Here is an 11,739-nt window from a genome sequence, read left to right as displayed (position 1 = left end):
CAAAATTCTCTTAGCCTAAACCTTTATAGAGGGCAGCCTAATTTTGTACGGGGTATTGAATGATTACGTAGGAACTTACAAAATAAAGTGAACACCACAAGTAAGTAAATTCTACCAAAATTCTCTTAGCCTAAACCTTTATAGAGGGCAGCCTAATTTTGTATGGGGTATTGAATGATTATGTAGGAACTTACAAAATAAAGTGAACACCACAAGTAAGGATTTATTGACCTAGAAATATTTTGGAAACCTAACAAACCTTTATAGAGGGCAGCCTAATTTTGTACGGGGTATTGAATGATTACGTAGGAACTTATAAAATAAAGTGAATACCACAAGTAAGTAAATTCTACCAAAATTCTCTTAGCCTAAACCTTTATAGAGGGCAGCCTAATTTTGTATGGGGTATTGAATGATTACGTAGGAACTTACAAAATAAAGTGAACACCACAAGTACAGATTTATTGACCTAGAAATATTTTGGAAACCTAACAAACCTTTATAGAGGGCAGCCTAATTTTGTACGGGCTATTGAATGATTACGTAGGAACTTACAAAATAAAGTGAACACCACAAGTAAGTAAATTCTACCAAAATTCTCTTAGCCTAAACCTTTATAGAGGGCAGCCTAATTTTGTACGGAGTATTGAATGATTACGTAGGAACTTACAAAATAAAGTGAACACCACAAGTACAGATTTATTGACCTAGAAATATTTTGGAAACCTAACAAACCTTTATAGATGGTAGCCTAATTTTGTACGAGGTATTGAATGATTATGTAGGAACTTACAAAATAAAGTGAACACCACAAGTAAGTAAATTCTACCAAAATTCTCTTAGCCTAAACTACAAGAATGATATATATAAGACACTCAAGTTTTATACAATAAAATCTAATATTAAATCCAGATATAAAACTATACCTGAAAAATAAAAACATATGAGCAGTCTTTTTGAACAATAAGGATTTGTAATTATCTAAAAAAAATAAGGATTTGTGGATAGACTTTCTTTTATAATTTTGTTTCATTTTCTTTTCTTTTCTTTTCTTTTCTTTTCTTCCCTTTTTATTCTTTTATTTCCTTTTTTTATATGGCATATTGCTCACCTTAAAAGACCAAAAACCTAACCTAATCTAAAACCAAACGTCCAAAACTTATTTCCTAATGTTTTGAAGATCTGCCAATGACTAAGTGAATCTTGCAATCATCTCCTTTATCATCAGCCTATACGCTGCTTGAGTTAGATGAATTCCATCTTAACTTATATATCTTGATGGATTGTTGCACAATGAAGTTCTTGATAAGCCGCAAAGCTTGTTGCCATTGAAGTTATATTAATTGCCGGCACTGTAGCATGCTTTGGTCAAAGTATTATTATCAAACCCTAAAAAGGAAGCATAATTTTACATATGTTAGTTATATAAGTACTTATACAACCATGACATATATCTATCATTTAAATAAGTTCCATGAACATACCTAGATATATGAAGGAGCTGAAGTAGTCTGCATACAGAATGGCAGTATGAGAATAGAAAATACGTAGAGTTTGTATGACTTGTACTATCTTTGTAATATAAAAGAGGGATAAGACATTTAAGCCAGCAATGTAGTTGTTCTTATCATAAGTAGATAGATCAAAGGAGTAGGTCGCCAATGTTAGATAGCTAGGCATGCATCCAATGGGGAAATTTTCAAGAATGATGAGTTAGTAGCACCTATGTCAAGCAATTCCTATGATCATACAAATCAAAAGTGTTGTTGATAAAAATTTTTTTTACCTTTTAGAATGTATAGAGAAGAATAATCTAAAATGAAACAAAGAGATATTACCCTTGCAACATTTGTTATCTTCTCCACAATAAGTGAGATTATTTCCTACACCTCTTGAATAGTTTGTTATGGGAAGAACGCGTAATTGTAGTCACTATCGCCTATCTCTTCGACGAAAAAGAGTGCATGCTTGATATTTTCAGCACAATATACAGTAATATATGAAGTAGATCATAAGTATATATGTCATTTAGTATGCATATTTAAATAAAGAAGGCACAAAGTTAATTAGATTTTGCAACTAGGTAACTAGCCTTTGTCTGATGAGCATATGATCTTGAGATGGTGCTTGCACCATCCAAGTTGAACACCCAAGGAATTGTTAGTGAAAGGTGGCAATGTGCTCTCTTGTGTGAAGAAGGATTGGTCAAGTGCAATAGCTCTAGCAACAGCAAAGTTAATACCATTGTTGAAATTGGCATTCATATCCAAGTAAGGATTGAGAAAAGGAAACCAAACCCAAACTCATTGGCTATAAAAAAAATAATTTGTCAAAAGCTTTCAATGTTCGTGTTAAAAGATATAAATTTAGTAAACCATAATATCATACCAATGAAGTTGATCATAAGAAGGCCATCGGAGCAGCAACTAGTTGGGTACTCAAAAGTAGTCTCAGCGTAGGAAAGCTAGAGATTCCTTTAAAGGAACCATTAGCAACTCCCTCCCTCGAAAGATATCTAGTATCCATAATGAAATCTATAAAACTGTAGATCATGTTAACGCAGCTACAACCGTCGCCAGCTTTCAGAGATCTCTAATGAGGTCATGAAAAACGGCACAAAGAAGTAGACTAGAAGAGAAGGAAGACGAGGAGAGCAAGAAGAAAAGCCTTAGAGGACGCCATGCTTTTAGTGAGATAGGATGGAAGAAGATGGATTTTTTTTTTCGCCAATGAGGTTGTCTTGCTTGTATAATGGCGAATTAATTGATATCATAGTAGGATTTCGAATTGAGTTATTAGTATCATACTCGATATCTATGCAATATTATGGTTCATTTTTTAGAAGGTTTCATGCAGTACTACGTTACTATGTTCACTATAGCAATGTTATAAATTAATCTAGAGAGCGAATCATTCTCAAAATCACCATAAATGACAAGCTCATATACTACTTAGTTGCATTTTACAAAATTGGCATTAAATTTGCCTACAATATTACATATAATTTGCAAAAAAGAAAAAAATGTATCCAATTGCATTTTGTATTTGAGACATCATGTTTAGTTTTAGTTTTTCTTTGCATATCATTGTTAGCCTCATAGTGAAAAATTTGTCTTTTCATTCCTTCCATATAAGCCACCAAATAATTTTTTTTAAGAAAGAGAGATATTTATTAACTTCCATGGTTACAAAAAGTTTCGTTAAAGTCAAAAGCCAAAAACTACAGAAGATCAAAAGAACTTGAATAATCTAAGCAGTCCACCAACAAGAGCAAATCAGTTTCAACGATAATGTTAGGAATGTTCTTGTTCTAGATGAAGGTAAGAGCCTCATGCACAGCCACTGCTTCCGTTGTTAGTACTGAGGTGAAGAAGCCATATCTTGACCATATATAGATAGGAGTACAATTAGGCTGTCAAACTATAAAGCCAGCCCCTCCGATTTCCTCTTTGTTGATAAAGGACCTATTAGTGTTTACTTTGAGCCACCCAAGAGGAGGTAGGTTCCACCGGATAAGAATTTCATAACTATTTTTGTGAGTTAGACAGATTTGTGATCAAAATATTTATTTGTTAAGGTTAAGATTCGGCGGTTAATCTAGCCAAGGCCCTCTCTTTCATTAGAGAAGAAGACATTGTTGCGATATTTTTATATTTACCACAATGCCACAACGATAAGAGCCTTCAGCCAGGCCTTGAGCTTAGTAGGCAGCCCCTCCCCCTCCTTAAGCTAGAGTCCCTCAGCCCATTGATCCCAAGAAAAGGAAGCATATTGGCGTACCTCACAAAATCTCAAATGGCCATAGCAACCTGATATTGGAAGAAGAGGTGGGTCGAGGTCTCAATTTCAAGTGAGCAGACGGGGCAAGGGTCGAGGTCTCAGTTTCAAGTGAGCAGACGGGGCAAGTAGTGTCAGAGCCAAGCCCTAAATTGGCTAGGTGGACCTTGGTGAGGAGCTTATCCCAATAGAGCTTCTAGAGAAAGAGTTTTATTTTAGAGAGAACCGAAATAGCCCACAAAATTTTCCTACCGTCCCAATTGGACTATAACCCAAATGGGCTCGGGTTCCAAAAAAAGCGGTTCACAGATTTAGAGGAGACCTAGCCAGACAGGTGTAATCTCGAAACCCAAAGATTTGAGCAGCTCCTTATGGGTAGAGGAATACTCATTATGTATTGACCAAGGATCGAGTCAAAAATACCAAAAATCATCTTGAAGTTTCAAGAGCCATTATCTATGAGGTCAGCAACCTTAGTGATTGAAGGTCTATAGCTAACATTGGCAAAAGGTAGGCTAGATATCCAAAGATTTAGAGGAGACCTAGCTGGATAGGTGTAATCTCGAAACCCAAAGATTTGAGCAGCTCCCTATGGGTAGAGAAATACTCATTATGTATTGACCGAGGATCGAGTTAAAAATACCAAAAACCATCTTGAAGTTCTAAGAGCCATTATCTATGAGGTCAGCAACCTTAGTGATGGAAGGTCTATAGCTAACATTGGCAAAAGGTAGGCTAGAAATCCAAAGGAGTGGGCATAATCTAGGGATCCTTCCACACATTTGAATTCCTACCATTGCGAATGTTTTTAATAAGACACAACAATTACTCTTTTAAAGTTGAAAGGACTAGCCTACACGTCCAAGAGTAGTTTCTAGGCCTTTTCTTATCCCATGGATGGGGGGTTCCATATCTAGCCACAAATACTCGAGCTAAGGTCCCACCTTTCCTATTAAGGATCTTGTTAATGTTCTTAGTCATAAGAGCCACTTACATAGAAAGAAGGTCACGGATGGCTAAGCCATTATCAACCTTGCTCTTAATGATTGTATCCAAAGCCACCAAATGTAGACCCTTTGCCTACCCCTACTTGTCCCATAAAAATCTACAAAAGATCTTAGCGATTTGATTAACAAATGCCAGAGGGGTCCAAGTGGATGATAAAAAGTGTACGGGCTTAGAATTAAGGATATAGTTAATCAAAGTAACATGTCCAACCTTGGTGAGAGAAGTTCTCTTCCATCCCGAAAGCTTAAGGTTATTTTTAGACATGAAATTCTCATGGTCTTTGATAAGGAGTCTATTGGGGGATATTTTAGGGCCCAAATAACTTAAAAGAAATTTACCCTCATGCATGTGAAGGTTACTCAAGATACAGTTAGTTACACATGCTAGTAGAATTTTTATCCGAAAAAAACTTTAGACTTAGCCTTATTAAGACGGAGATTAGTTAGTCTTACAGAGATACAAGAGTATTGCAAGCTTAAGAACTTGCCTCAAAGACTAGCAAGAGGTAATATCCAATGCCATCCTTAAGTTGGAGATAATATGAAATTTCATAAAATTTCCTCCAAGGATATAAGAAATGCACAATATAAACTATTCTTATCTCTATCTCATGATAAAATATTTTTTTTCTAAATCTAAGTTCGTGATTACTTAGATTTATTTAATGAATGATTTTAATAACAATTCTAATATTTACTAAGTTTTTAGTGACAATTAGATAAAAATATATTTAAAAAAACACATTTGAGTTAATTTTAATGCGTGATTGCGCGAGGATGGCAACTCAAAGATAATTGAAGAAAAAATTGGGCTTAAGATAATTATGAGCTCACAACATACTATTTGTTGAGGTTAGGATAATTAATAAGATTAAGTGTTTTACATAATTATTAAAAAAAATTCAAATATCATTATTACTATTTAATTCAAATTCTTGCTTCTTTCTATTGTTCAATATTGGGGGTTTACCATATTCTTTGTACCGCTAATTTTTTAAACCCATATAGTTATTTATTTCTCTTAACTATTCTGGATTTAAATAGATTAACCCATATTTAATCCGAACTTAGATCCAGATACGACCGGTCAACTCCGTCCGACAAAAACGTCAAACAAAAGCGTTTAATAATGGAGTTAGATAAACTAATCCATCTATTATTTTAAAGTAGGCTTATCTGCTTATAAGTGGTAAAGACAAAAGAGGATTTGTTTAATATAATTATATCCTTACAAATAACTTAGTATGACAAAATACCTATTTTTAATTTTATAGTAAAAAAAAAAAACGAGTCACCTGACGCTCCACGTACACGTCCACGTCCACGAGTACGTCAATCAGGAGCTGAAGAGTGAAGTGATTGTACAAAATTCCTACAGCCGAACTACGAAGGATCCATTCTACAGTGTGACGTAAGCAAAGAAACCGCCTTCCCCCACGTTTCTCGCAGGTAAACCCTAGGCCCAGCCTATCTTCCTCAATGGCTAATCCAATCTCGTCGGAACTGTAGCTCCACCCCTCCTCTCCCTTCCATGGACGACCACCACATCCTATCCGCCGAGAACGGCGGCAACGGAAACGTCAACGGCAACGGCAACGGCGCCGCCGCCGCCGGCTCTTTGAAGCCTCCTCCCCCCATCACGGCCGCTGAGCTCGCCTCCGAGTTCTCCCACCACGATCCCGCGGTCGCCCGCCTCAACAACGGAAGCTTCGGGTGCTGTCCCTCCTCCGTCCTCTCCGCCCAATCGTCCTACCGCCGCCTCTTCCTGTCTCATTCCGAGGCCTTCTTCTTCCGCCACCTCCAGCCCTCTCTCTTACGCTCCCGTGCCGCAGTTAAATCCCTCATCGGCGCCCGAGATCTCTCCTCCGTCTCCCTCGTCGACAACGCCACCACCGCCGCAGCCGTCGTCCTTCGCCACGTGTCCTGGTCCCTCCTCTCCAGCCCCTCCCTCCCCGGCGATGCCGTCCTCGTCCTCCACTACGCCTACAGCGCCGTCAAGAAGTCCATCCTCGCCTACGCCGCCCGGGCTGGAGCCGCCGTCATCGAGGTCCCCCTTCATTTTCCCGTCTCGTCCGAACACGAGATCATCCAACAGTTCCGCCGATCGTTATCTCTCGCCAGATCCGACGGCCGTAGGGTTCGCCTCGCGGTGATCGATCATATAACCTCGATGCCGTGCGTCGTGATTCCCGTCAAGGAACTGATTAAGATCTGCCGCGAGGAGGGCGTCGACCAGGTGTTCGTCGATGGGGCCCATGCCATTGGCAATGTTGAGGTTGATGTCGAAGACATAGGCGCGGACTTCTACACCAGTAACCTCCACAAGTGGTTCTTTTGTCCACCGGCAGTTGCTTTCTTGCATTGCCGGAACCCGGACTTAGTGGATCTGCATCACCCAGTGGTCACGAACGAATATGGGAACGGCCTCCCGGCAGAGAGTGGGTGGGTTGGTACGCGTGATTACAGTGCGCAACTCATCATCCCTGACGCGGTGGTATTCGTTAATAGGTTCAAAGGGGGGATTGAGGGGATCAGGAAGAGGAATCATGAGAGAGTGGTGGAAATGGGGAAGATGCTTGCTGAGGCATGGGGAACGTTTCTTGGGTCGCCGCCGGAGATGTGCGGGAGTATGGTCATGGTTGGGTTGCCTGTGAGTTTGGGGATTTTTAGTGATGGAGATGCAACTAGGTTGAGGAATCTATTGAGAGATGAGTTTAGAATTGAAGCCCCTATGTATTATAATTCAAGGAAGGATTCAAGAAAGAGTTGTGAGTCTGTAGATGAGGAAAAGAACTTCTCTGTGACTGGGTATGTGAGGATTTCTCACCAGGTGTATAATGTGGAAGATGACTATCGTAGGCTTAGAGATGCGATTTTGAAGCTTGTTCGGGATGGTTTCAATTGTGCAATGCTTCAGTCCATTTGAAAAGGTACATGATGGAATTACTGATATTTTACTTGTTCTGTAGTCTGACATGCATAGATTATATATGTGGTGTCTTCTTTCAGTAGTTTTGATTACCTTTGATAATGCCTTTGTTCTGCATCTGTGGACCTTTTCTGCATGTGCAAGTCAACCATGTTATAGTTACTCATTTGCTCGTCTGTAATATTCCAGGCAACCTAAGTTGGGGAAGTTAAGATATGAGAATCTAAGATATACTATAAATAGTGATAATATTTTAATGGTATATGGGCTTTGTTAAACAAATATTAATATAGTATTCTTTACCAGAGTAGCATTTCTGAGGTTCCTTAAAGAAATAAGCAGCTTGCTTATCGGCTTATTGTTCTCTTTCTCATGAAGTGTGTTCTTAAATTTGATAAAGCGACATGCTTTACAATTCTTTCTAGTTTATCTCTTTGTGTGACATAATCAATTAAAAGTGTGTGCATTAATTGCTTGTAGAACATGTTACATGTGTATTGAAGGTGCATAATGGTACTTTTATATACTTAGCATCAACTGAGCTTATACTTGGGGCGACATATTTGATATTGCTTTTGGATCCTTCTTTGCTGAAGCATTATGAGAAGCAAATGAATGGGATTGCTCTAGATCAGAATGTTAAGTGAGAAAGCTGGAAGATTGTATTTGTGCCATTGTTACTGTTGAGGGAAGTGAAATATACGGAAAGACAAATTGTTTTGTGTTCTTTGACTAAAACTGCTTGATCTGGTAAGGAGATCTACCTTTATTTTTTTTCGTGTTAAGGGACTACTCATGTTTAGGCATAAATTTGTTACCCATATGCATTTCTTTTGGTGGTCCCTTCTTAGTGTTTGCCCTTACTTCAGGTATACTAGTCTAGAATGCCTCTAGTCTAGACAGTCTATCATACCTCTCATCTCAGGACTCTACTAAATTCAATTGATCTGTTTCATCCATATAGGGGTATATGGTATCCTTTTGAAGTTTCAACCTAAAAAAAGGAAATGCTCTCTTTTGATTTAACCATTATGGGGCTATTTTTCTGGGTTTGGTTGAAATACTGGATTTTGGGTTACACGACTTCCTTTTTTCGTAAGACTCATCCGACTCTACTGAAAACATGATTTCGTTTTCAACCCAGAACCATCAAGATCTCTGGTATCTTTTTTTCTTTTTTATGTTTTGAAGCTAAAAACGAACTTGGTAACCCAAAAGCATATCATATGGTCATGTTAAATCTTCTAGAGTCAGTATAATCGTTGGTAGCTTAGTTCAAGTTTCTTCTTTTACTCACAACTTCACTTTGTCTTGCTTATTACAATTCCTATATTTTGTTATTTTGTTAGAATACCCTCATTCCTGTATGTTGCTTTGCATTGTATGTATTACGTATTGTGCTTGAAGTGTTTACTACATTCTCTATTGTATAGTTAAATTAAAAATCAGAACATGAAACTGTACAGCACCTGAGGCAACATAAACAGTTGCCTTACTATACAAGTTACATGATAATATATCAATATAAGATTCATTTGATCTTAATATAATATTGTGGCCCAGTCCTTAATGATAGAATGGGTAAAATGTGTATCCTTCTGTTTGTAAATCTTTAATTCCTTTGGTCAAACTGTAAGACATACTCTAGTCCCTCTAAATACCACCTATACTCATCCTTAACTGTTGTTTTTGTTCCAGTTGGAAGCTTTCCTTGGCATCATGGTTTATGCTGCCTCCTCACTTAGACTGATGTTGCTGTTAATGAAATGAGATGCATGTGATATACTGTCTGGAAGATCATCCCTCTAAGAGGGGACTCAGCGAATGAGCCTATGTACGTACGCTGGTATTTCGCTAGGAAAAATAGATAGGCTTTCTTTGCTCTTTGCTTACACTGATCAATTTCCTCACTGGAGAATCAGCCGTCTTGCTCTTTGGCCCCTTCACTCAGCTACAATTAGACTATAGTCTTCATGTCAGTTGTTTTATTGTTGTTGTACATTGAAACACCAACCTACTTAGTTTATGACATCAACATGAAGCATGTGCATCAGTAGCTGAACTAATGTGGATATTCTACTGATGGTTTTAACAAGAAGTACCTTTAGGTATGTGCTTCACAAAACCTGAAGTAAGTTTTAGTACTGGTGGAGAAAGTCCAAAGTTTGGCCATCTCTTAGAAGAGAATCTCAAATTAGGAATTCCACGGTTTTCTTATACTTGCTATTTCTCAATATAAGTAATTTTAAATCGTGGATACATTTATATCCTTGACCATTATTTTGTTTTGCAGAACGTCTGGAATTATTACAATGTAGGTTTTCTTTTGATATTTCTGAGAACAAAATTTCTGTATAGGTTTGGATATGATATATTATAAATAGATTCTGGAAATTATCTTCTTCCTCTGTTTTTGGTATTGGAGTGTGTGGTCCTTTTGAGAAGTTTAAGTTTAACTTGAGCCAGGTTCCATTCCTTTTCAACATTTAAATGCGACTAGTCTCCTTCCTAGTTTAAGCTTGCGATCTAATGAGATATGCTTCTGTATTATCTTCAATCACACGACTATGTACCACCTCGCATTTATATTTATATTTTAGCTTTGGAGGAAGTCTGCACTAAGACATTATTTTTTTTCAATTTCCTTGTTGAATTCTTTGAACTAAAATACACTGATTCTTGTGGAAACTGGTGCGGTATTCAGACTTTATTCATGTTGCATGAGATTAAGCTGCAACTGGTGTTACATGAATAAAATGAAGTAATGAACTCAAATGGGCATCACAAGGATATTGCTAATTCGTAAGATATCTGGTGGGTTGGTGTCAGAGCAGATTGGGTTAATCTTCCAGGAGCCTGAAACAAATGCGAACTATAGAGCAGTTTCCCATGATAAAGATTACTGACCGCCAAAATGATGCAAATAAGTTTCATCCTGACATCCTAATGCTTCAGCAGCAATAGTAAGACGGAAGCAGCGTGTGAACTCAGAAGAAGTGCCTTCGCTCATACGGTTGTCTTAGCTTTTGCTTTCTTCTCATCCGGTCTTACACTTGATCAAACGGCACAGCCTGCTTGTGCTCGGTTGGACCCGGCCTGGTTTGGACTGGGCTAAGTCCAGCCCGGCCCGGATCCGGTTTAGGCTTGGCCCGAGCTCGAACTACCCATGAGCAGCATGGGCCAATTTTTGCCTGCACGACCCGGCCCGGAAGCCCGTCGGTTTGGCTCACAACTAAGCCCGACTGTTCTGCAACTTGTTCTGCTACAGTAACTTACCATCAACAGAAAATATTGGTACTGTACTGTTTTGCTTTTTTTTAAGCACATCTTTAAAAAATTTTAATTTATTATTATTATTTTTTAAATGGAGGAACATAAATATTTATTTAAAAAATAAACTAATAGTAAAAAAAATTCTAAAAATAGCTAAAATGTGGGTTGGGCCGAGTGATTGGTGGGTTGAGTGACCCGGCCCGACTGGTTAGCCCGATCTCTCACGAGCCGACCGGTGGTAACAGGCTAAACTATTCTAGCCAGGCCCGAACCCGGGTCGACCCGAGTGATCGGTGGATCGGATTATAAACAAATACTTAAGTTCGGTTGAACCCGGCCCGGCCTGCCTGATGATTATGTCTATCCGCTCGTATCTCCTCCTTCCTCAATAAGCCCAAGCTGCTCTTGTCTTCCTTTCTTGCAAACTTAGGACTGTCTATCCATTTTACATGGTCTGATATGCCATACATTACCATAGTGAGAACATATAGGAACAAATCCTATTTTTCTTATCTTGGCGGATGAATTTACACTTTGATTTACTTTCTACTTTTGAACATACCCAATATATCTTATCTTTTTGGTGGTTTGAAGTACTTCTTAGTTAATCTTTGTTTTTTTTTATTTCTTTAATATCCTGTAAAGGCAAAGACAGTTTTAGATTTCGATATATTTTTAAAATATCTAAGAACAAACTTGTACTTGCCTTTGAACATTTAGGATTTCATTTAGTTTAATTTTTTCCTTTTAGAA

The 11,739-nt window shown here is 38.1% G+C and overlaps 1 protein-coding gene across 1 annotated transcript; it reads left to right on the top strand.

Moving 5' to 3' along the window:
• Positions 1-6,173: 6,173 nt before the first annotated feature.
• Positions 6,174-9,972, top strand: LOC140776239 (putative L-cysteine desulfhydrase 1). The gene is made up of 2 exons (XM_073119871.1): positions 6,174-7,714; positions 9,412-9,972. Exon 1 carries the CDS (start codon positions 6,316-6,318, stop codon positions 7,708-7,710), a length of 1,395 nt encoding a protein of 464 aa, XP_072975972.1. The 5' UTR covers positions 6,174-6,315; the 3' UTR covers positions 7,711-7,714; positions 9,412-9,972.
• Positions 9,973-11,739: the final 1,767 nt, after the last annotated feature.

Source organism: Typha angustifolia, chromosome 14 (assembly GCF_048772165.1).
Source record: "Typha angustifolia cultivar Huaian chromosome 14, ASM4877216v1, whole genome shotgun sequence".
Classification (NCBI taxonomy): domain Eukaryota; kingdom Viridiplantae; phylum Streptophyta; class Magnoliopsida; order Poales; family Typhaceae; genus Typha; species Typha angustifolia.
The sequence above is the reverse complement of the archived record's forward strand: the minus strand, read 5'-3'. Positions and strand labels throughout refer to the sequence as shown.